This window comes from Neoarius graeffei, chromosome 21, assembly GCF_027579695.1.
Source record: "Neoarius graeffei isolate fNeoGra1 chromosome 21, fNeoGra1.pri, whole genome shotgun sequence".
NCBI lineage: Eukaryota > Metazoa > Chordata > Actinopteri > Siluriformes > Ariidae > Neoarius > Neoarius graeffei.
The window spans coordinates 30,188,596-30,215,306 of NC_083589.1; the positions used below are offsets into that span (position 1 = coordinate 30,188,596).

Consider the following 26,711-nt stretch of genomic DNA (forward strand, 5'->3'; position numbering starts at 1 on the left):
TTGGACTGTGGGGGAAACCGGAGCACCCGGAGGAAACCCACGCGGACACGGGGAGAACATGCAAACTCCGCACAGAAAGGCCCTCGCCGGCCACGTGGCTTGAACCCGGACCTTCTTGCTGTGAGGCGACAGCGCTAACCACTACACCACCGTGCCGCCCCTGTAACAAATCATATGATATATTTTATGTTACTTATAATTATACATAGTACAATTTGTTGTGAAATGTTGCCTAACTCCAATGACTGTGCAAAAGCACAAAGAAATGTATAAAACAATAATATACAGGACTGTGCAAAAGACCCCTTATTTTTTTCCATGCAAACTTTGTTATAGATTTCTATTTTATGACTTCTACATTATCAAGTCAGTACAAAAACATTTTAGGGTCCAAACGTTCGTTTTCCAGCACAAAATTAAATCTCATCTCATTATCTGTAGCCGCTTTATCCTGTTCTACAGGGTCGCAGGCAAGCTGGAGCCTATCCCAGCTGACTACGGGCGAAAGGCGGGGTACACCCTGGACACATAGACACAGACAACCATTCATACTCACATTCACACCTACGGTCAATTTAGAGTCACCAGTTAACCTAACCTGCATGTCTTTGGACTGTGGGGGAAACCGGAGCACCCGGAGGAAACCCACGCGGACACGGGGAGAACATGCAAACTCCACACAGAAAGGCCCTCGCCGGCCCCGGGGCTCGAACCCAGGACCTTCTTGGTGTGAGACGACAGCGCTAACCACTACACCACTGTGCCGCCTACAAAATTAAATGTTACAGAAAAAAAATGTTTGTAGCTGACTGAGCAGCATATTACATAAGAAAAAAGCCTTTATTTGTCACATGTACACAAGCACAGTGAAATTCCTCCTGGGCATTTAACCCATCTGAAGCAGTGAACATATGCATGCACACAGTTTGGTGCCTTGCTCAAAGGCACTTCAGCCATGATACAGAAGAAGGGGAATGTGCTGTTCATTCACTCAACCCCCTCACATTTTTCCTGCTGGTCTGGGAATCAAACCGGCGACCCTTTGGACCCAAGGACACTTTGACTGCCCAAAGCTGCTTCTCTAATCTTCAGGCCATGGCTCCCCCTAACATCCTCATTTAGAGGACGTATCAGATATTAAACTGATAAGAACAGATGCTACTCCTGATCTTAGCCAAAAGGCCGAGAAGCGACAAGAAACTAAGAGAGCACTTTTCAGATTATAAAAGAAAACGTAATGAAGGCTGCTGGGTTTTGGTGCAAAATGAAGAAGTGAGTGTGACAGTGAAAGTGTCCAGAAGAACTGTGGCTGGTTCGGTAAGATGCTCAGTAAAACCTACAGCTCATTTCCGCATAAAACTGCACTCACTGGACCTCAGACTACTATTTTTTTGAAAGCAAAGGGTCGTCTCACACCAAATACTGACTTTGTTTCATTTATTATGGCTTACTGATGATAGTATTTTTTTAACGTTGAAACATTTCATTTCATTATTTTTAAGCCATTTTTGGTCTACAGCATTTCTTTACACGTGCCTAAGACTTTTGCACAGTACTGTAAGTCAAAATAAATCTCAAACAAATCTTTACTTTTAAAAAATTAAATTAATTTTATTTTGTAAATAAATCCATTAGGGGCGGCATGGTGGTGTAGTGGTTAGCACGGTCGCCTCACAGCAAGAAGGCCCTGGGTTCGAGCCCAGCAGCCGGCGAGGGCCTTTCTGTGTGGAGTTTACATGTTCTCACCGTGTCTGCATGGGTTTCCTCCGGGTGCTCCGGTTTCCCCTACAGTCCAAAGACATGCAGGTTAGGTTAACTGGTGGTTTTAAATTGACCGTAGGTGTGAATGTGCGTGTTTGCCTCTGTGTGTCAGCCCTGTGATGACCTGGCGACTTGTCCAGGGTGTACCCCGCCTCTCACCCATAAAGAAAGAAAGCACAACTTTATTCATCACACACTTGTGAAATTTCCTCTCTGCATTGAACCCACCTGAAGGAGTGAACACACACATGAGCAATGAGCACACACACGTACCCAGAGCAGAAGGCAGCCATGCTAACAGCGCCTGGGGAGCAGTTGGGAGTTCGGTGCCTCGCTCAAGGGCACTTCAGCCTCAGGCCGTCCCATATTAACCGAACCGCATGTCTTTGGACTGTAGGGGAAACCAGAGCACCCAGAGGAAACCCACACAGACACGGGGAGAACATGCAAACTCCACACAGAAAGGCCCTCGCCGGCCGTTGGGTTCGAACTCAGAACCTTCTTGCTGTGAGGCGACAGCGCTAACCACTACACCACCGTGCCGCCCATAGTCAGCTGTCCTGCGACTCTGTAGGACAGGATAAGCAGCTACAGATAATGGAGGATGGATAAATGCATTATACACTGTAGAAGAAGAAGCAGCATGTATTGCATAAAAGTACAATGGGATGTGAGCATTTAATCAGATGTACATGACAGAAATGATATAGATACAAGCAGTGGCGTGCAGAGATAGACACGAGGTGGTGCTCAAGCACCTGCCCCTCTGCCCTCTGTCCAAAAAAGTGCCCTTTTGAATTTTTTTTTTTACAGTTTACTGAGGCCAATGTCGACATGATCTTTTAGAAAAGCCGTGGCATTAAAAGCGTGTGTGAAAATAATGTCCCGATGTGTGCCCCCTCCGCACACACACCGGACCTCTGTCTCTCTTGCTCTGTCACGTGAACAAGCGTGCAGTGCATTCAATGTGAGGTTGCAGCAGCATAGCGTCCTGGAAGCCACGGCCTTGTCGTAGCGCAGACAACACATCGGGCAGTCAGTCAGCTCTTCCCCTGCCCCACCAGCCAGGTAACACATGAATCGAGTGAAAATGTATTGTTTGCCCTCTAAGCCCAAGCTGTAATTATTTTGTCGTGAAGTAGCCCGTCGCATACAGAAACAACTGCACATAAGTATTATATTTTTTGCTAGACCATTTTCAGATTTAGGAAAACAAAAATTTCTTTTTCTATTTTGTTCAACTAGAGATTCCTGGCAAAGTCAAAAAGCCTTGATGTAATAAATTAACATGAAGTGGTTGTTTTACACCTTTAAAAACTAAAACGGGTCAGTGGCGACCCGAACACAAGAGGAGGGTTAAATCTCAGACTTTTATAATAAGGTGTTCCACATGCGCAAAAAAGTGCCCTTTTTCCCCCCCAGAGCACTTGCCCACCAAAATGTCCGTGCACACCACTGGATACAAGATAAATACGGCAATGTGATAGAAACAGTTTATTTAACTTCACTTTACACTACCGTTCAAAAGTTTGGGGTCACCCAGACAATTTTGTGTTTTCCATGAAAAGTCACACTTTTATTTCCCACCATAAGTTGTAAAATGAATAGAAAATATAGTCGAGACATTTTTCTGGCCATTTTGAGCATTTAATCAATCTCACAAATGTGATGCTCCAGAAACTCAATCTGCTCAAAGGAAGGTCAGTTTTATAGCTTCTCTAAAGAGCTCAACTGTTTTCAGCTGTGCTAACATGATTGTACAAGGGTTTTCTAATCATCCATTAGCCTTCTGAGGCAATGAGCAAACACATTGTACCATTAGAACACTGGAGTGAGAGTTGCTGGAAATGGGCCTCTATACACCTATGGAGATATTGCACCAAAAACCAGACATTTGCAGCTAGAATAGTCATTTACCACATTAGCAATGTCTCATCTCATCTCATTATCTCTAGCCGCTTTATCCTGTTCTACAGGGTCGCAGGCAAGCCGGAGCCTATCCCAGCTGACTACTGGCGAAAGGCGGGGTACACCCTGGACAAGTCGCCAGGTCATCACAGGGCTGACACATAGACACAGACAACCATTCACACTCACATTCACACCTACGGTCAATTTAGAGTCACCAGTTAACCTAACCTGCATGTCTTTGGACTGTGGGGGAAACCGGAGCACCCGGAGGAAACACACGGGGAGAACATGCAAACTCCGCACAGAAAGGCCCTCGCCGGCCACGGGGCTCGAACCCGGACCTTCTTGCTGTGAGGCGACAGCGCTAACCACTACACCACCGTGCCGCCCCCATTAGCAATGTATAGAGTGGATTTCTGATTAGTTTAAAGTGATCTTCATTGAAAAGAACAGTGTTTTTCTTTCAAAAATAAGGACATTTCAAAGTGACCCCAAACTTCTGAACGGTAGTGTAACTTGTAGGAAAAGACGGCCGAAAAGGATTGTGTTGGGGCGTGTAGCGACTGTGTGGACAACGAGATTGAGTGGAATACCTGTTTTATTCGATCCACATTCACTGGATTTTGAGAAACACAGCAATTTTATACATTTTAAATAAAAACGTCTGATTCAATCATTTCCGCTTAGAATGTAAACAAGCCGGCAAAATGACAATTTTGTGTGTGTGTACGCGAATCGTTTTAAAAACGTTAATCTGATGATCCGCTGATTCGAAATAATGTAAACAGGGTTAGAGGCAATGAGCAAACACATTGTACCATTAGAACACTGGAGTGAGAGTTGCTGGAAATGGGCCTCTATACACCTATGGAGATATTGCACCAAAAACCAGACATTTGCAGATAGAATAGTCTCATCTCATCTCATCTCATTATCTCTAGCCGCTTTATCCTTCTACAGGGTCGCAGGCAAGCTGGAGCCCATCCCAGCTAACTATGGGCGAAAGGCGGGGTACACCCTGGACAAGTCGCCAGGTCATCACAGGGCTGACACATAGACACAGACAACCATTCACACTCACATTCACACCTACGGTCAATTTAGAGTCACCAGTTAACCTAACCTGCATGTCTTTGGACTGTGGAGGAAACTGGAGCACCCGGAGGAAACCCACGCGGACACGGGGAGAACATGCAAACTCCACACAGAAAGGCCCTCGCCAGCCCCGGGGCTCGAACCCGGACCTTCTTGCTGTGAGGCGACAGTGCTAACCACTACACCACCGTGCCGCCCAGCTAGAATAGTCATTTACCACATTAGCAATGTATAGAGTGGATTTCTGATTAGTTTAAAGTGATCTTCATTGAAAAGAACAGTGCTTTTCTTTCAAAAATAAGGACATTTCAGAGTGACCCCAAACTTTTGAACGGTAGTGTCGGTTCAAAACATTCGACTTTGAAAATCAGGGGCCGATGAAATCAAACTAGGCGGAAGTTACGTGTTCTATGGGGCGGGCTTTTCATGTTTGTTTACTAACATGAAAAGACCATTAGACGTGTTGCCAAGGAAACGCTCGCCCTTGTTGTGAATAGGAAGCTCAAATTGTCTGACCTACGCTACAAAATGTCGTTTGTAGGTATCTAAGAGGCATCAAGCATGCAGAAATTAAAACAATAACACTTTCCTGACGCTTTATTTGAGAGAAAAAAGGCTTCCTTTGTCATTGCAAGCTTTCCGCGCGACATTACGTCAGTGGCCCTTGACGTCATGTCGCACACCACGCGACAACTTGGAGACAAGATGGCGACTGTGGTTATGGTTATGCTCGATGTGTAAGTTAAGATACCGCTGGTAGAAAAAGGAGCAGGTATGTACACAAAACGGTTTACTCCTCCTCGTGAAAAAAAACGGAAATATTCAAGCACTAAACGTCACCTGTTGTTGGGAAGAGGTATCTAAATACAGCGGTCATTTCATCCTTTAAAAGTTAGCTAAAGCGTTAGCTTGCTAGCTAACTAGCCGTGATTGTTGTGAGCTAGCTTACTCGCTAACTTTATTCCCTTCCAACCTTGCGAGTTTTCTCAGTGAACGCAATTAGCTTAGCAACCCCAGAACAATCCAACAAAGTGGTTAGCGTTATTAAATATCATCACCCGCGCGATATTAGTAGTATCGTCAATGTAGCTGATAATTAGGCTAAATACTTTCTGCCTGGATGAAAACACAGGCATGAATCCATGCCCATGTTCAACTCGCTTCTCTAATGGGCGGACCCTGACCAAGAGCACCGACAGGGTCACTCTTTATACACTTGTTTATACCTAAACAAACAAATCTGTGCTCAGGGATTAGTAGCAGTAGTTAGCAAATAAACTTGCCTCGCGTTTCGGTTTAGACTGACTGGTGTGTATTGTTTGTTCCAGCCCCTAATGAGGTATATTAGATACAAAAGATGATCAGAATCAGGATTTGCAAGCTGTGTCTGTCTGTGATGGCTGTTTGAGAGCCTGGATCACTTTCAGAGCTGGCTGTTTTAATTTAAGATGATCGTGTTTAGGTGAGTGAGCAGCTCGTTACTGAGCCCAGTGTGCACAAGTGTGCTTTATGTAGTATCACTAATAACATTTATTTATTGATTGATTGATGCCAGGTTTTTTCAGCCCCTGATGTTTGTTGATGACAGAAAGAGTACAGGATTGTATACATGACATCAGCTCAGTCTCAATAATAATAATAATAATAATACGTGCAGCGTTCAGTTGCTCCCTCAATTCCTTACCACAGTTTCTCATGTGCATATTTTTTCCCTTTTTGTTTCAAATCATGAAACACCAGTTTATTTGTGCACACAAATAATAATAATTATTATTATCATCATCACTAATAACATTTATTGATTGATTGATTGATGCCAGGTTTTTTCAGCCCCTGATGTTTGCTGATGACAGAAAGAGTACAAGATTGTATACATGGCATCAACTCAGTCTCAATAATAATAATAATAATAATGATGATGACAAACTTGTACCATAAACACACTTTCGTGCAGCGTTCAGTTGCTCCCTCAATTCCTTACCACAGAGTTTCTCATGTGCATATTGTTTCAAATCATGAAACACCAGTTTATTTGTGCACAAAAATAATAATAATAATAATAATAATAATAATTATTATTATTATTATTACTAATAACATTTATTTATTGATTGATTGATGCCAGGTTTTTTCAGCCCCTGATGTTTGCTGATGACAGAAAGAGTACAAGATTGTATACATGGCATCAACTCCGTCTCAATAATAATAATCATAATGATGACAAACTTATACCATAAACACACTTTCGTGCAGCGTTCAGTCTCTCCTTCAATTCCTTACCACACAGTTTCTCATGTACATATTTTTTCCCTTTTCTTTTTGTTTCAGGTCATGAAACAGCGGTTTATTTATATATTATTATTATTATCACTAATAACATTTATTGATTGATTGATGCCAGGTTTTTTCAGCCCCTGATGTTTGTTGATGACAGAAAGCGTACAGGATTATATGCATGGCATCAACTCAGTCTCAATAATAATAATCATAATAATGACGCCAAACTTATACTATAAACACACTTTCGTGCAGCGTTCAGTCGCTCCCTCAATTCCTTACCACAGAGTTTCTCATGCACATATTTTTTGCCTTTTCTTTTTGTTTCAGATCATGAAACACCGGTTTATTTGTGCACAGAAATTATTATTATCATCACTAATAACATTTATTTATTGATTGATTGATGCCAGGTTTTTTCAGCCCCTGATGTTTGTTGATGACAGAAAGAGTACAGGATTGTATACATGGCATCAGCTCAGTCTCAATAATAATAATAATAATAATAATAACGCCAAACTTGTACTATAAACACGCTTTTGTGCAGTGTTCGGTCACTCCCTCAATTCCTTACCACAGAGTTTCTCGTACATATGTATATAATTTTTTCATTTCAATCATAAAACACCGGTTTATTTGTGCATGGAAATGCACACAGTGAACGAGCAACCACGGCTTAAAGCTTTGATTTAACCTGCAAAACTTGAGATAGTTTAAATGACGCTCAATTGCTGTTAATTTGTTTGAACCTTTATGCTGACAAAGCCCAGCCCACCCCACACCGTCATTGGCTAAACCGCCAGTGAGTATGAATCCCTGGCCAATCCCAGCGCAGGAAGGGGGAGCTGATAAATAACTCGCATGTCGGTTTGTCAGAATGAAGATAAAAAATGATATATAAACACATCAACATCCACACTTTCCCAAACGTCAGGTCAGTTTTATTTCTATTAGTGTCTATTATATTAAAAGCGCGAAACAAATAAAAGCTGAAATTTAAACATTTAAAAATTTTATCCCTAATCAGCAAGCCTGAGGTGACTGTGATGAGGATGAAACCCTGACTCAAAAAGAAAACCATCATCATCTGGGTAACAGATTGTGTGATTTATAAACAACTCGCTTCTATTACTGTGTCCTATCTGGTCAAAAAGTGCAACGGTGTAACCAGGAAATTAATTACAGCTTTGATATGAAGTCTACGATTTATCAGTAGTTATCTTGGTAACTAATTAACAAGCGGTATACCAAGTTAATTATTAGCACAACCTCATTGGTTATACACTTGTACAGGAAGTTTCTTGTCATGATGGATTTAGCCACTGTGTCTATCATTACAAGCTTTTAATGTTACCTCTAGTCTAGTTCTGCTGCCATCAGATCACGCAATATTTTTGTCCTTTATGATGGTCACTGTATCAGATTAGACAGTCACGGTGCCGAAATTCTCGGTCAGGAGACGGGCAACATTACAAATCGCCCATGTCCTTGTGTGTCGTCGGGGAGGAGGGTCAAGAAATTGTCATCCAAGCAGCACATCGTAGGAATTGTCAAACTTTGCGAGAAAATACAAAAAAATTCTGACATGCTAGACTTTGTCAGGACGTCGTAGTACAGCCATTATTTCATGTTGCTGTTCTTTGATTACGTCACACTACAAGCCCTGTTTATCGTTCCTGATGTTCTCATTCTGACAGTCTGATGCTGGAAATATGTCTGCCACAACAATCATATCAAAATCAAGCTGAATTCATGATTCAAGTAGTTTACCAGTGCAGTACTTGTGAGCTGAGCTTCGTTAGTTAGAACAGCAATAATAATGAGCTTTATTGATACAGGGGACACACTTCAGCTGAGCTGTTCTCCCAGGCACCCCGATACAAAATAAAATACAAAATTATAATGAATAGGATAATTACAATTATTTACAATGTGAAATACAATATCAGGCAATTATAATATACAATAGTGACTCGATTAAAATATATGCACTGGTACAGTGGTGTTTGAAAGTTTGTGAACCGTTTAGAATTTTCTATATTTCTGCATAAATATGACCTAAAACAACATCAGATTTTCACACAAGTCCTAAAAGTAGATAAAGAGAACCCAGTTAAACAAATGAGACAAAAATATTATACTTGGTCATTTATTTATTGAGGAAAATGATCCAATATTACATATCTGTGAGTGGCAAAAGTATGTGAAGCTTTGCTTTCAGTATCTGGTGTGACCCCCTTGTACAGCAATAACTGCAGCTAAATGTTTGCGGTAACTGTTGATCAGTCCTGCACACCGGCTTGGAGGAATTTTAGCCCATTCCTCCGTACAGAACAGCTTCAACTCTGGGATGTTGGTGGGTTTCCTCACACGAACTGCTCGCTTCAGGTCTTTCCACAACATTTCCATTGGATTAAGGTCAGGACTTTGACTTGGCCATTGCAAAACATTCACTTTATTCTTCTTTAACCATTCTTTGGTAGAACGACTTGTGTGCTTAGGGTCGTTGTCTTGCTGCATGACCCACCTTCTCTTGAGATTCAGTTCATGGACAGATGTCCTGACATTTTCCTTTAGAATTTGCTGGTATAATTCAGAATTCATTGTTCCGTCAATGATGGCAAGCCGTCCTGGCCCAGATGCAGCAAAACAGGCCCAAACCATGATACTACCACCACCATGTTTCACAGATGGGATAAGGTTCTTATGCTGGAATGCAGTGTTTTCCTTTCTCCAAACATAACGCTTCTCATTTCAACCAGAAAGTTTTATTTTGGTCTCATCCGTCCACAAAACATTTTTCCAATGGCCTTCTGGCTTGTCCACGTGATCTTTAGCAAACTGCAAACGAGCAGCAATGTTCTTTTTGGAGAGCAGTGGCTTTCTCCTTGCAACCCTGTCATGCACACCATTGTTGTTCAGTGTTCTCCTGATGGTGGACTCATGAACATTAACGTTAGCCAGTGTGAGAGAGGCCTTCAGTTGCTTAGAAGTTACCCTGGGGTCCTTTGTGACCTCGCTGACTATTACACACCTTGCTCTTGGAGTGATCTTTGTTGGTCGACCACTCCTGGGGAGGGTAACAATGGTCATGAATTTCCTCCATTTGTTCACAATCTATCTGTCTGTGGATTGGTGGAGTCCAAACTCTTTAGAGATGGTTTTGTAACCTTTTCCAGCCTGATGAGCATCAACAACGCTTTTTCTGAGGTCCTCAGAAATCTCCTTTGTTCGTGCCATGATACACTTCCACAAACATGTGTTGTGAAGATCAGACTTTGATAGATCCCTGTTCTTTAAATAAAACAGGGTGCCCACTCACACCTGATTGTCATCCCATTGATTGAAAACACCTGACTCTAATTTCACCTTCAAATTAACTGCTAATCCTAGAGATTCACATACTTTTGCCACTCACAGATATGTAATACTGGATCATTTTCCTCAATAAATAAATGACCAAGTATAATATTTTTGTCTCATTTGTTTAACTGGGTTCTCTTTATCTACTTTTAGGACTTGTGTGAAAATCTGATGATGTTTTAGGTCATATTTATGCAGAAATGTAGAAAATTCGAAAGGGTTCACAAACTTTCAAGCACCACTGGAGGTATATAGGTGTCTCTATTAAAATATAAAACATAGCACACACATGACTGACTACTGATTAGTGCATTAGTTACTACCTAAAGATCCCGGAGTGCTACTCGCAGTAGTTTTTAAGATGATTACTTGTCACACTGGATGAAATAATGCCAGTAATGAATTCCTGGTCGAATTCAGAAACAGATTGGAGACATGCCATGTGTTCCGCATGTCAGAGTATATAATGAAGATCCTCTAACGATAGACCTGTAATTAGAGGAAATTGCAGCGTTCTGCTCAGCGCAGTTAAAAATAGACTTTAAAGTGAGCGTGAGGTAATAAGGATTTTTTTTGTTGTTGTTGATGTTGATTAGCATGTTTTGTTTATGTTCACTATTACCACTAGTGTATTTGTAGCTGTCTTGTGAGTGTGGTGTAATCTCATAACGAAACCTTTTAAATCAGAAATTTGCAACATCGCCTGAATTTTGTCCTCAACCAGCTTTGGTTGCAGTTAGCCTGGGCCCGCCCATCCTAAGCGTGACGCAACACGAGGGCCTGTTGCGAGCTTAGTCTGGCAAGGCAAGCTATCTCCAGCTCTTCCAAGCTCCCGAAAAATCGGGAGCCAATCAACTTTGAGCATCTCCAACAGCCCTGGGTAGAGGCGTGTTCAAGGCAGTGACGTAGTAGAACTGCGACCGGAAGCCATAGATTGTTTACAGAATCTATGCCGGAAGCGCTTCATTCACTAGAAACATTACGAACATGGAGCAGCAGCAAGCCTTTGACACAGTGGTAGATGCTGTATTGAAAGCATTCAACGGGAAGTTCTCATTGAAAACGGAGCAAAGAGCAGCCCTGGAGGTATTTATCTTCTTCCTGTTACTCAAGCAGTTTCCGTCGCGTCACATACGTCAGAGGAAAGAGTGATGTGATTGGTTTAAGCTTCGTCACAGCCTTTTCTGGCTTCGACCAGTAGCAAACTGAGGCATTTCAGGGAGGCGGGTCAACCACGCGCTTTGGGAAACGGTTGGGCTTAATATCTTTGCCAGACCAAATGCTCGCAGAGCTTTGAAGTCGCGTTAGCCAGACTAGGTTGTAGTGGCACTAAATCAGCATTCAGATTTTGTTTTCGAAGACCACCGATCTCAACTCGTCCGCAAAAATAATTGCTTCATAATGGGCAATGGTTTCGTATTTAAAGCCAGCTTTAAAGGTAATAATATTTACCTCAGCCAACTTTGTTGTGTCTGTTCCCAACGTAACTCAAAAAGTAGTGAACGGATTTTGATGAAGTTTTGAGGAAAGGTGAGCCATGAGCTTCATTAGATTTTGATGCTAATCCGGATATGTACGTGGATCTGAGATTTGTTTGTCTCTTCCCAACGTAACTCAAAAAGTAGTGAACGGATTTGGATGAAATTTGGTGCACAGCTTTAGTATTATCCTCGGTTCAAGTGATTTGATTTTGACATGTGTCCTCATTATAGCTAGGGTTGATTGCAAAAGTTTACATACCCTTAGTACCGACTGAATAAAACGCAAACATAAAATGTACATGAACACCTGTAAAGACTTTGCTTTCATAACAATGGTGGAAATTTTTTTTTTTTAAGTTTTTTTGGGCTTTTTTCACCTTTATTGGATAGGACAGTGTAGAGACAGGAAATGAGCAGGAGAGGGAGAGAGACGGGGAGGGATCGGGAAATGACCTCGGGTCGGAATCGAACCCGGATCCCCGGATTTATGGTGTGGCGCCTTATCCACCTGAGCCACGGCGCCCCCAAAATGGTGGAAAATTTGATATTAATATTGACCGGAAACAAAATTAAGTTTTTAAAGTTTGCAACTCGCCCTCTTATGGTGTATTCACACCTACGTTGTTTGGTCCGGACCAAACGAACCAAATTTCCTTTGGTCCGGACCTTTTGGGTTGGTCTGAATACAAACCACCAAACTCTGGTCTGGACCAAACAAGCGGACCGAGACCGAGCTGCAAGGTCGGACTCGTCCGGACCAAAGGAACCCTGGTGCGGATCTTTTGGACGTGTGAAAGCAGACAGGACCTAATCCGACAGTTTTGCTTTTTTGTACCTCGGGAGCTTCCGTCGTTTGTCGAGCATTATGGGAAACAGAGTCTTGACACTCCACCGCAAAGTGCAAACACTGTTTCGGTTGTCAAGGGAACCTTACAACAGTCGTTCAGTCATTCAGACCAGTGGTAGGCTAGACTACAGAGTACAAAAAATGAGTAGGGGGCAAACGTGGGCCGAGGAAGAAACGCGTACCCTTGTGGATATATGGGCAGATGTCCACATATCTGAGCTTTTGGAGAGAACACACAAAAATGCCGATGTGTTTGCTGTATTCAGTGAGAAAATGAAGGAGAAGGGGTTCACGCGCTCCCCAGAACAATGTCGGCTAAAAGTGAAGAAACTCCGTCAGACCTACATTAAAATCAGGGACATTCTTTCAAAAAGTGGCGGTACTAGCGACGCAAAAAAGAAATTCATCTATTGTGTGAAGAGCCAGAACTGTCACAACATGATGTGCGCTCATCAGCGCTATCCTCCGTAGCCGCCTTGCCCTTTGTCGTCGTCGTTGATAAATTACTTGTACAACAGCATAGTAATCGCACAATTGTGAAAACAGTAAAAACTGGAAAAAACATATAGCTTTGATGACATTAAAAAGAATAACAGCACGGAAAGCCTCCATGACTACTTTTGAACATAACGCTTTGTGCGCGTGTCGTCTCTGACCAATAGCTGAACGACCTCAGGGCGCGTGGCTTTGTTGACAGATTTTGGTCCGCTTACTAAAATGTACAGTGTGAAAGCGAACCGCACCAAAATGAAAAAATAAAAAAAAACATTTGGTCCGGACCAAAGCAAGTGAACTATCGAACTATCCTGGTCTGAATACACCCTTATTGCAGTCCGAATATCCTCAAATTACTTGAATGCCTGCCATTTGCTCTGTTATCTGCCTCCAAACTCTTCTTCTATCAACAGCTTGTGGTTTCTCTCAGGTTGTAATATTCTCCTTTCTCCTGCACTTCAAGAAAAAAAAAATGCTCTGTGTTTTATAACTCTGCCAGGTGTTTTGATTGCAGGATTTTGGATTCTTTGGGAAAACTAGATGTAGATTTTCTTGTTTTCACGTAGCAGCCATCAACAGTACCATGATATTTAGGTTTGCTAAGAATGTGTTCGAAGGAGAAGAAAAGCAAAATGAAACAATTGGGACAAAAAGTGAACCAATCAGCTGCATTTTTTTTTTTTTTAACGTAAAAGTATCGACAATACACGTCTCTGAATTATTGTGTATCGAGATCGAATCGATCGAATAGCTCTGTATTTGGCTGGTCGTAGATCAGGGCTCGATTTTAACTTTTCAATCCAGTCGGACAGGCAACAAAAGTTTTCATGCTTCCTGACCATAACCTTTTTATTACTATTTCATTTTATGTCCTAGTTCAATGAAAGAAAAGGATTAACAAAGTTTATCAAAAAAGCTGGTATAGTTATGATGATTGTTTGAATTATTGATAATTTTTACTTGATTTTATAAATTAAGTAAAACAGGCAGATGAGGATTTGACTTGTCCAGATCAAACATTTGGTTGTCCCGGACAGTCAGACTGCCATTAATGTCGTAGATAAGCACAAGTTGTTTAGTCAGGGTTTATAATGTTATGGCTTTGTGTATTGTAATGCAATTTATTGTAATTCTGTTTAGAAAGGGTTTTAAAGTCTGAGCACTGATCTTGGCTCTGGTGTAGCTGGTTTTCTCCACAGTGAGCTAAAAACACTGACGCACCAATGTTTATATGGGGCTCGATATGGAATAACGTCATTAAAACTTTGTCCTCGTAACGGAGAGCGCACATCATGTGAACAGGTTTAGGATAATGTCCGTCATTAACTTCACGTCTCGTAGTGTTTGAACTTCGACCCGGAGATTAAATCTGGAACTTTTGCTGACCCATGTTTCCATCCACCCCTTCAGATGAAGCATGCCCTGGCAGGAGGTAGTTGTACGGCTGACTGCCTTCACCACGGTCATGTGAAGTGTGTGTGAGCAACTGTGATGGACAAGTGTAAGCACGTGGGTCGACTGAGGCTCGCACAGGACCACTCGATCCTGAATCCGCAGAAATGGCACTGCGTAGACTGCAACACCACAGAGTCGGTGTGGGCGTGCCTCAGCTGCTCGCACGTGGCCTGTGGACGCTACATCGAGGAGCACGCGCTACAGCACTTCAAGGTAAGGCTTGCTTTCGAGCTGATGTTGGACGATAAACGTGCATGTAGAAACAGTGACAGTGAGTGCAAGCAGCATCATTCACTCACACACACTCACCTGTGTATTATGTATACGTTGTTGGAGAGAGAAATGTTCCTGTACATCAGGTTTCCCTGGCGGTTTCATGTCCCTTCTGGAAAGTTCATACATCACGGTGCAGTTTGGCGATGTTACACGTGGACAAGGACCGTTCAAACTTTCCACTGTTGTCACGATTGTCGTCATAAACCACATGTCAAGTGGCAAGTTGTTTTGGTGTATAAAATGATGTACAGTTTGTACACTCTGGTGACCATATGGTGTCATGGCTCACCGGCTGTAAAGGTTTGAAAACCCTTGACTTAAGTATTATAGTGTATCAAGGACTTTCACTGACATCACAGATTTTTGTTTACCACACGCAGCGTCTGCCATATTGCCGGGCAAACAAGGAACCGTAGCTATGACAGGTAATGAAGAAAACTGACAGGACTGCAGTCAGTACAATCTCTCTGAAATGATAAAAAAAAATTTTATACCAGCAGATCGTGTTACATCCAAAAGCTGAAACAAGCAGGCAGATCAGATCCGTATAATGTACCCACAAATATATTTATTTATTCTGCCCACTGTATGCATGCTCTGTGTGCATGTGTGCGTGGGTTAAATGCAGAGGAGGAATGTGACAAAGATAAAGGCTGCTTCTTCTTAATTTACCCACAAATGTATTTCTTCCACTTAAAGTGTTCAGCAAACCAGCTACCGGATTTGGGACATTACGACATCCTGAACTATTTAGTATTTGAGACTTCAAAATACACCGGAGATGCTAAAGGCACACAAAAGTACAGATGCTGACCAATATTTCAAGGCAGGCTTCATGCATGCAGGAATGTTACGGGAAATTCCTGATAAAGAAAAATACCTTATTATGACAAAGGTAAGCGCAGATGTGGACTTCTAATTGCAATAAATAAGCCAGGGCCTAGATCTAGCATGTTTTATGGTGTCTACATTATCAGTACATAACAAACACGCTGCTAGTCGAGCCAAGCATTAGGTCTCATAAAATATATCGTGTCCAAAGCCCACATCCAGATCTACATTTTAACACTGCACAGAACTTTCACACGAACCTGATTTAAAATGTTCTCCACGTACACGGGAATGTTTTATCATCCAGTCTTCCTGTTTAACTGCAGCTCGCCATTTTTCTCATCTTTCTGGGTTCTCTGGGAAGCAGTGATAAGTTCAACCAGGCTCATCTCCACATCTGTTATTACATCCAAAAGCACTACAAGTCTCTGGCATTGTTCTTTTAGATGTAAATTCTACAAGTTTATCTGTAGATGTTTACTGAATTTGGCTTCCACTCGCTTGCATACACTTGTGCCGGTCGCTGGGAATCACAAAGCTCACCAGGCAACATGGCTGCATAAACAAACCCTCAGTCGTGATGATGTCATGTGAAAGTCCTCTATAGAGACAGATTTCTTTAAAGGCTGTTTTTCAACTAAATCAGCTAAATCCACGACGTGAGCACCAAGAAGCTGATGAATTACACCAAATAGTTTCACCATTAAATATTGTTCTTATTCACGTTATTTTTTTTCACACTTGTTGTGTACTTGTTTTTTTCCTGTAGGAGCAGCGCCACCCTCTGGCCTTGGAGGTAAACGAACTGTATGTGTTCTGCTACCTGTGTGACGACTACGTGTTGAATGACAACGCCACAGGAGACCTGAAGCTGCTGCGCGGCACACTGGGTGCCATCAAGAGCCAACGCTACGAGGTGACAACACGCAGCGGGCGAACCCTCCGCTCCGGCACAGCCCAGCTGGAGCATGGAAACGCACAGGAACTGCAGCTGCGTGCAGAAGACCGCATGTTTACAGCACTGTGGCATCGACGGCGAGCACTCATGGGCCGCGTGTTCCGCGCCTGGTTCGGCCGCACAGAGCGTGGCAGGAGGTTCCTGGAGGAGGAGCGACAGCGCGAGGAAGAGGAGGAGCGCAGAAGGGAGATCCGGGAGAAGAGACGAACACTTAAACGGCAGCGCCGGGAAGAGCTGGAGAGCGCGCCGCCACGGAAGAGCAGCCGAATCCGGAAGCACAGCCAGAAAGCAGCAGCTGCCGCGTCCTTAACAGAAAGGAAACAAGCCCAACACAAACCAGCTCCACCCTCGAACGTTCGGACTCGAACAGACAAAACGCCTCCGAGAAGGCCAGGCACTTCTGCCAAGACCAAACAGACTCAGGCTCCGCCTACCCAAACCGGAGACTCCCCCATTAAGAGGCGGCCCACGGTTACACCAGGCGTGACTGGTTTAAGGAATCTTGGCAACACGTGCTACATGAACTCCATACTGCAGGTTCTGAGTCACCTGCATGTGTTTCGGGAGTGTTTTCTGAGACTGGATCTGAACCAGGCCCTGGAGCTCCTAGCGTCCGCCGTTAGCCGAAAGCTGGGGCTCTCGGTTCAGCATGCCAGCCAGCCCAAAACCGCCGGGCAGGGATCAGGGCTTAGCGGGGGCGCCTCACGCTCACGCAGCATGGAGCTCATTCAGCCCAAAGAGCCCAGCTCCAAACACATCTCACTCTGCCATGAGCTGCACACGCTGTTCCAGGTAGATCACACGGCGATGTGCTGTTTTTAAAAAAAAAAATCAGAGGGATCAGTTGATTTCACTAAAGCTGCTTTTAGGAAGCTAAATACACATCACTGATCAGATCCATGTGGTGTTATTTTATATGGTCAGAAATTAGCCAGATATCAATATAGTTAATCAAGGCTTTACTGATGTGATTATAATTTTCCGAGTATTATGAATACACACACACGCATGCACAATACCATTTTTTTTTTAACAAGAAGTTTCAGAGGCGGCACGGTGGTGTAGTGGTTAGCGCTGTCGCCTCACAGCAAGAAGGTCCTGGGTTCGAGCCCCGGGGCCGGCGAGGGCCTTTCTGTGCGGAGTTTGCATGTTCTCCCCGTGTCCGCGTGGGTTTCCTCCGGGTGCTCCGGTTTCCCCCACAGTCCAAAGACATGCAGGTTAGGTTAACTGGTGGCTCTAAATTGACCGTAGGTGTGAATGTGAGTGTGAATGGTTGTCTGTGTCTATGTGTCAGCCCTGTGATGACCTGGCGACTTGTCCAGGGTGTACCCCGCCTTTCGCCCGTAGTCAGCTGGGATAGGCTCCAGCTTGCCTGCGACCCTGTAGAAGGATAAAGCGGCTACAGATAATGAGATGAGATGAGAAGAAGTTTCAGAAATTGTGATTTTGAATCCTAACGCAAATCACATTATGAATGAATGTGGGTTTGCTGTAGAATATTTAAGTTATTCCACAAAATCGAGTCGTGTATGAGCTATAAGCCGTGTATGATGAGATTGAGTGGAATAACTGTTTTATTCTATCCACATTCACTGGATTTTGAGAAACGAAGCATTTTTAATTTTATTTTTTGCAAATTCGATAAATAAAAACTTAATACAAAACGTCCGACAAAATAATTTCCGCTTAGAATGTAAACAACCGGCGAAATGACAGGAGCAATTTGTGAAACGTGATAATTCTTGGAAAAAAAAAAACGTTCTTACCATCAAATACTTTTTATTCCATATTTTGCTGCTTTTTTTTTTTCTATTTTTTGGGGTTTTGTTTTCAAGTAGAGTTTTACTTTCATCCCCGGTTGGTTCAGCAACACGCGCCGCCATTTTGTTTTTCTCGACTCATGGTATACGAGCTGATAGCCTAGTAGTAGAGGAGCCAACCAGAGTGCCCGATTGCTCCTATCCAGTGAATGTGGATAGAATAATAAATAATTATTCCACGAAATCAAGTCGTACATGAGCTGATAAGGCCAATTTATGCTGACAACCCAGTCCTCGCAGACAGTGTCTGCGTAGCCCCCCCACCTTCGCTGACGCTCTGCGCGCACCTCCCAAAAATTGTGACCACCGCAGAAGCCTCGCAGACAAGAGGGCTCTGATTGGTCCACTCTACCCGCTGTACACGCACTTCCGCTTCCCTACTTTCCCGGTTTGTTTTGTTTTCACGACCGGCATTTTTAAAAACACGAGCGAAGATGGAGCAGCATGAAGAGCGGTTGATTGAGGAAGTGAAGAAGTACGGACATCTATACGACTCCAGTTCTAGTCATTATAAAAAAGTTCTAGTCATTATAAGTAACCGGAGGATAAACACTCCATTAACCACACCCACCAACTACTCCTAGTGACTTCTCGCCCCCTTGCGTTGTGCCGGTGAGTAACATCGCGCACGCCTATTATCCCCGCTCAACAATAAATTACAACTGTCTGCGAAAAGCTATCTGCGAAAGCCTTGTCGCAAGAGCATGCAGAGGCCTATAGTCGGCTATAAGCCGTGTACGACGAGATTGAGTGGAATAACTGTTTTATTCTATCCACATTCACTGGATTTTGAGAAACGGAGCATTTTTTTTTTTAAAAGATTTTTTTTGGGGGGGGCTTTTTGCACCTTTATTGGATAGGACAGTGGAGAGACAGGGAGGGATCGGGAAATGACCTCAGGCCGGAATCGAACCCGGGTCACCCGGATTTATGGTATGGCGCCTTATCCACCTGAGCCATGACGCCCCCAGAAACGGAGCATTTTTAATTGTATTTTTTGTGAATTCGAGAAATAAAAACTTAATACAAAACGTCCGGCAAAATAATTTCCGCTTACAATGTAAACAACCGGCGAAATGACAGAAGCAATTTATGAAACATGCGATAATTCTTGAAAAAAAAAAAACGTTCTTACCATCATACTTTTTATTCCATATTTTGCTGGGGTTTTTTTTTGTATTTTTTGGGGTTTTATTTTCAAGTAGAGTTTTAATTTCATTGTAGTAATCCCCAATGTGGGTGGAGCACAGAAGCACAGCAGGCGAGAGTTCGTGTTCACACACGCACTTTATTGAGCTTTTCAGCTTGCTTTCTTTCTTTCATTCATTCAGGCCATTATTAAAAAATGTTCTGTTTCCGGTCCACCGGCCGGGTGAGTGCCGTTTGTGCGGGTGAAATATTTTTTTTAACGCCGGTTTTTCGACATTTTTTTTCGGGTTCGTAAATCTAAAATCGAACTTGACGTTTCCGCATTCCCAGGGCTTTTCACTAAGGCTCATACTAGCCAGCCATGACAAATAAGTAGCCGGGGGGGAGTAAACACAAAATAAACTCCTGTGCACGCAGTTCCCAGGATTAAATGTATTTTCCACAGACCATTTATTTATTCACTTTACTCAAATACAAAGTAAAATGGCAGTAAATCTTCTTTCTTTTCTTGCGTATTGCATCATGAGGCGTTCCTGGCTTGTAAATCTCTTATTTTCGGTGCATGACACGTTCACGCAGCTGAGTGCGCACGCACACCGCATGTCGGGGCGCAGATGAATTACTCTCCCTTGATCAACGGTTCAGTTTGACATTATTGTCAGTCCGTTAGATAAACATTTAATTTTATTAAAATTGAAAATTAATATTTAGAGCCTGTGGGCTACAAAAATAGTCATTAAAGTAGCCGCCTGGACTTAATTGTGTGGCCGGCGCTTGTGGAAATCCCTGTCGAATCAGCTCTGCGCATGCGCCGTGCGGCACAAAAAAATGGCAGCCACCATGAAGGAAGGAGATCCGGAGTTTTCAAACATTTGCTTAAGTGTGAAATCGCAAAATGGTATTCTAGCGAACAACAAAATAGTAAAGATTCAGAAAAACAAATCATTCAGTGATCATTTTAATAGTGTAATTTCATCCGAACTCGGCCTAACGCTCGATTTAGAACTACAAAAAGTCCGTGTGTCGGACATTTTAAGTACCTTTTGTAAAGGTTTTGCAAATGTTGCAGTCAGCATTTAAAATGCTAACTTAAAGTTTTTGTACAAGTTTCAGTTGATTAAACTGTCATTTTATTAAATGTGTCTGCTTTTGTAATAAAGTACTGAAAGAAAAAGCAAACACAGCATTGCGATTTATCATCCATCCATATATAATAAATAAAAATAAATAAATCCCTCCCTCCCGACTGAAATTTTTTTTGCCCACCCGGTGGACAGGAAACGGATTTTTTTTTAAGGCTGGCCTCATTCATTCATTCACACACGCACACGTATGTTGTGGTCAGGGAGTGAAAATCCTCTTCTCTCCTCTCCCCCTCCCTTTATACTCCATCCCTGCAACACACACACACACACACACACACACACAAATTGACATCAGGTGTAATGACCTAGCCACTTACCTTCCCTGACCCCGCCCTCCATTCACAGACTGCTGCTTGGCCACGCCCCCGCTGCCACATACATCCTCGGTTGGTTCAGCAACACGCGCCGCCATTTTGTTTTTCCTGACTCATGGTATACGAGCTGATAGCCTAGTAGTAGAGTAGCCAACCAGAGTGCCCGATTGCTCCTATCCAGTGAATGTGGATAGAATAATAAATAATTATTCCACGAAATCGAGTCGTACATGAGCTGATAGTCGGCTATAAGCCGTGTACGACGAGACTGAGTGGAATAACCGTTTTATTCTATCCACATTCACTGGATTTTGAGAAACGGAGCATTTTTATTTTTTGTAAATTAGATAAATAAAACCTTTGCACAAAACATCCGACAAAATCATATCTGCTTCGGCAGACATCTTAAGTTATCAGTGGCTGCACGAATTGACTTTTTAGTGGTGGTGTTTTTTTTTTTTGTAGAAAGTGCCGTCTTGCTGTCGTGCCGAGGAACAGAACAGCTTTCGATGTTTATTTAATTCTTTCTTGGACATTTCAGTTCTGTAATTTTCAAACTTCTTAGAGCTTTCGAACCAGTCTAAAAAAAAATCGACAAGTTTTAATGCTTAAAGATGAAGAATGTAAACAAACCGGCGAAATGACAGGAGCAATTTGTGAAAAATGCGATAATAATAATTATAATTCTTGGAAAAAAAAGTTAAAGTTCTTACCATCAAATATTTTTTTTTTTTTAAAGATTTTTTTTGGGCTTTTTTCACCTTTATTGGATAGGACAGTGTAGAGACAAGAAATGAGTGGGAGAGAGAGATGGGGAGGGATCGGGAAATGACCTCGGGTCGGAATCGAACCCGGGTCCCCGGATTTATGGTATGGCACCTTATCCACCTGAGCCACAACACCCCCACCATCAAATACTTTTATTCCATGTTTTGTAGCTTTTTGTGGGGGGGTGTTTTTGAGTAGTTTTTATTTCGTCCTTGGTTCAGCAACATGCTCTGCCGTTTTGTTTTTCTCTACTCACCGTATATGAGCTGATAGCCTTGTACAGTGGCATGCAAAAGTTTGGGCACCCTTATTAAAATTGTCTGTTTACTGTGAATAGTTAAGTGAGCAGAAGATGAACTGATCACCAAAAGGCATAAAGGTAAAGACGACACATTTCTTTAATATTTTCCGCAAGATTACATTTTTATTTCCATCATTTACAGGCATAAAATACCAAAAAATGAAAAGGGCCTGAAGCAAAAGTTTGGGCACCCTGCATGGTTAGTACCTAGTAACACCCCCTTTGGCAAGTATCGCAGCTTGTAAACACTTTTTGTAGCCGGCTAATAATCTTTCAGTTCTTACCTGGGGGATTTTCACACATTCATCCTTGCAAAAGGCTTCCAGTTCTACAAGTTTCTTGAGCTGTCTTGCATGCACTGCTCTTTTGAGATCTATCCACAGATTTTCAATGATGTTTAGGTCAGGGGACTGTGAGGGCCCGGGCAAAACCTTCAGCTTGGGCCTCTTGAGGTATTCCATTGTAGATTTTGAGGTGTGTTTTGGATCATTGTCTTATTGTAGGACCCATTCTCTTTTTAACTTCAACTTTTTTACAGATGGTGTGACGTTTGCTTCCAGAATTTGCTGGTATTTATTCGAATCCATGCTTCCTTCGACCAATGAAATGTGCCCTGTGCCCCTGGCTGCAACACAACCCCAAAGCATGATCGAGCCACACCCTGCTTCAGAGTTGGAGAGGTGTTCTTTTCCTGCAATTTGCCACCCTTTTTCTCCAAACATACCTTTGCACATTGTGGCCAAAACATTCTATTTTGATTTCATCAGTCCACAGGACTTGTTTCCAAAATGCATCAGGCTTATTTAGATGTTCATTTGCAAACTTCAGACGCTGAATTTTGTGGCTCGGACGCAGGAACGGTTTTCTTCTGATGACTCTTCCATGAAGGTCATATTTGTTCAGGTGTCGCTGCATAGTAGAACAGTGCACCACCACTCCAGGGTCTGCTAAATCTTTCTGAAGGTCTTTTGCAGTCAAACGGGTTTTTATTTGCCTTTCTAGCAATCCAACGAGCAGTTCTTTCAGAAAGTTTTCTTCATCTTCCAGACCTCACCTTGATCTCCACTGTTTCTGTTAGCTGCCATTTCTTAATAACATTACAATCTGAGGAAACAGCTACCACAAAGCTAACACTTTGCTACGTTCTTGTAGCTTTCTCCTGCTTTGTGAGCATCAATTATTTTATTATTCAGAATGCGAGGGAGTTGCTTAGAGGAGCCCATGGCTGTTGATTTTAGGGACAAGTTTGAGGAGTCAGAGAATTTATACAGCTTTGAAATCTGCATCATCTGACCTTTCCTAATGAAGAATTTGAACAACCCACAGCTCAATAAGCTAATTAAAGTGCATATCACGGGTAAATTCAGGAGCAAGATCAGTGTAATTCTCCTATTTTATATTAAACTTGGGTCAAATATCTGTCACATTCTGCATTTTGTGCAATTTTTTTACCTTGCGCAATACCAGAAAAATTCAGTTGAACTCAAGCCATTTGAGGCGAATTGGTCCGCCTCTGAAAAAACTTGGCATTTGGATTTCCCAGCATTGATTTTCGTGACGTCGCGTGCGGGACGCCTCCCTCTGAATCCTACGCCAGCGCTGGTTTGTTTATGAGGAAACGACCTGGTGGTTTTCTGCAAATTTCTTCAACTTTATGGCGTAATTATTAAAATGGTTAACAGATGTATCGTAGGAGGGTGTAGCAACACCAATCTTGATGGGATTAGTACTCATCGTTTCCCAAAAGACCGGACAATGAGAGAGAAATGGGAGCGCTTGGTCTACACAGGCTGTGCACTGAAACCGTGCAAAGCTCGCGCAGCCTGCTGGCGCTTCCGCAGGTGACGTCACGAATCTGGCTCCAGACTCCCTTGGGATTTTTCCAGACGCGATTTTTTTTTTTTCTGCTGTAGACAGATGGCCTTGTGCAAAATTACCCTTCTGGATGAGTGTGTAAAGGGACATTCTTTCATATAAAAACAAAACGAAATCGGTCCAGAATATGCCCTTTAAGGTCTGGAACCTTGGTAAAAGTTACCCGAGAACTCAAATGTATTGGGGTGCCCAAACTTTCGCATGGTGTTCCTTTTCGTTTTTTACTCTCCAATTGTACAAAACAAAAATAATACACAAATCTTGCAGAAAACGCTGAAAAGAAATGTCTCGTCTTTACCTTTATGCCTTTTGGTGATCAGTTCATCTTCTGCTCACTTAACTATTCACAGTAACAGACATTTTCAGCAAGGGTGCCCAAACTTTTGCATGCCACTGGAGTAGAGTAGCCAATCAGAGCGAGCGATTGCTCATATCCAGTGAACGTGGATAGAATAATTAAACATGATTCATGTTGCGCTATAGAATATGGTCAATACGTCCTTGTGGCTTTCCATCAGCTACTGTTGCGTGAATGTACTGATCATGGAGCTTCAGTAAAGAGTGCTGTAAGGCAGAAAGCACCAACCACACACACACGTGCGCACGGCCAGAGACTGGAACCCATCTTTATCACTACATTGTTATTAAATCTAAATCCGTTTCCTTCACTCACTTTTCGATCTTTTCTTAGACTTTTTTCCAATGCAGTATGGCTGTCATTGCGGCGTCCGTGTCTGCTCTTAAACAGCACCGAAAAATGCTGCTGCTGCTGCGGAACCATGAACCAGTGGACAAAGTTGTCACCATGACAACAACCTGAGAAACTCTTCATTACCATTAAGCCAAAAGCAATTTAAAAAAAAAAACCCGTGTATGATGCCTCTGTGCTGTGTATAGCTGACGGATCTTAGAGACGCACACTTTTTTTTTTTTTTTTTAAACCAGCCACAAAACTCAACAGTTTATTTTTTTTACTCATGTTTTATTCGTGTTAATCTTTGTGTGTGTGTTTAGGTGATGTGGTCAGGAAAGTGGGCTCTGGTGTCCCCGTTTGCGATGCTGCATTCGGTGTGGCAGTTGATCCCGGCGTTTCGAGGCTACGCGCAGCAGGACGCGCAGGAGTTCCTCTGCGAGCTCCTGGACAAAGTCCAACACGAGCTGGAGCGAACGGGAACTCTGACACCAGCCACCATGCCGGCCAATCAGAGACGCCTGATCAAACAGGTGCTCAGCGTGGTCAATACCATCTTTCACGGTCAGCTACTCAGCCAGGTGAGGAGCACGTGCACACACACACATGTTAGTTCTACTCGAATGTGTATATTACACTATACTGTATATCTGTCTCACTCTCTTTCTAGGTGAGGTGTTTGGCGTGTGATCATCGCTCCAACACGGTGGAGCCCTTCTGGGATCTGTCGTTAGAGTTCCCCGAGCGTTACCACAGCAACAGTAAGGACGCTGTCCAGGTGCCGTGTAGGTTGACGGAGATGCTGGCCAAGTTTACAGAGACGGAGGCTTTAGAAGGTGCCATTTACGCCTGCGACCACTGCAACAGTGAGTTTGACAAGGTTCATTTTGATGGATAGGGGGAATTTAGCTTCTTTCTTTGTGCAGAGTTGGAATTTAAAAAAAAAAAAAACTCATTTGATGACTTAATTTCCCAACCCTCTTTTTTTTTTTTTAATAACTGTTTTACACCTAGGCATGTAACAATTCACCCAGTACACAATTTGCATCGTTTCAACTCATGATTTGTGATATTTCTGGGGAAAAATTATTTAACTGGAGAAAATTATTACCAGAGAAAATGCAACGTTTATGTTCCTATTCTTTATCAACTTAAAAACTTTCCATTTTTCTTCCTAACCACCAATAATTTACCCACATTTGTAAAGGCTGGAGTAAAATATAACAGCTTATTAACGAAAAATATTCCTTTTATTAAAAATGAAACGTGAATAACAAATAGGCCTTTTCTTAAACTTATGAACATTTGTACTCCATCCATTTGCTTCTCTCTTCTTTATCTTTCTGCAGTCTGTAAAAAGAGAGAGAGCGCTCTGATTTTTTTGTTAAATCTATTTGTACAGTCAGTCACACAACAGTTCTTTCCCATTTTAGATCTGTTTTTTGCAGCATTAGAGCTGTGTTACTTCCACCTACAGTGCAATCACGTGTTCCTGCTATTTCCACTGAGCTCTATCTCAAACCTGGAGAGCTCATCGGCTCGTCAGAGTGAAGCCATGTGGCCACCATCTTACCACTCGCGCCGCGTGTATTTGCTTTGTGTTAAAGCGTCGTATCCGATCAAAATTTGCCCCAATAAAAGTATCTCCTGACTTTTTTTTTTTGTTCCCTTTCATTACCTCCTCTTATTTTCTCCACTTTGCCCCCATTCCTTACATATCTTTATAGTGCTCCGCTTCATTGTTATTGTTTTTTCCTTTTCCAGTTCAGTCTCTGCTTTTTCAACGGCTCTTTTACTCCTATAATTATTTCAACTGAGATTATTTGAGTTTTTCTCTCATACAGTGCATCTTTCTCTTTCATGTATTTCTTCTGTTTATTATTCCAACACAAAGGCTG

The 26,711-nt window shown here is 42.5% G+C and overlaps 1 protein-coding gene and 1 pseudogene across 1 annotated transcript in view; one reads left to right on the plus strand and one right to left on the minus strand.

Moving 5' to 3' along the window:
• Positions 1 to 1,094: 1,094 nt before the first annotated feature.
• Positions 1,095 to 1,194, minus strand: LOC132870250 (U2 spliceosomal RNA; annotated as a pseudogene).
• Positions 1,195 to 5,456: 4,262 nt separating this feature from the next.
• Positions 5,457 to 26,711, plus strand: part of usp44 (ubiquitin specific peptidase 44) — a 35,133-nt gene continuing 13,878 nt past the window's right edge. Inside the window, exons 1-5 of the mRNA XM_060902951.1 lie at positions 5,457 to 5,539; positions 14,641 to 14,898; positions 16,562 to 17,542; positions 25,137 to 25,394; positions 25,484 to 25,679. Coding sequence (XP_060758934.1) covers positions 14,722 to 14,898; positions 16,562 to 17,542; positions 25,137 to 25,394; positions 25,484 to 25,679 — 1,612 coding nt within the window. The 5' untranslated portion in view covers positions 5,457 to 5,539; positions 14,641 to 14,721. The remainder of the gene's footprint in view (positions 5,540 to 14,640; positions 14,899 to 16,561; positions 17,543 to 25,136; positions 25,395 to 25,483; positions 25,680 to 26,711) is intronic.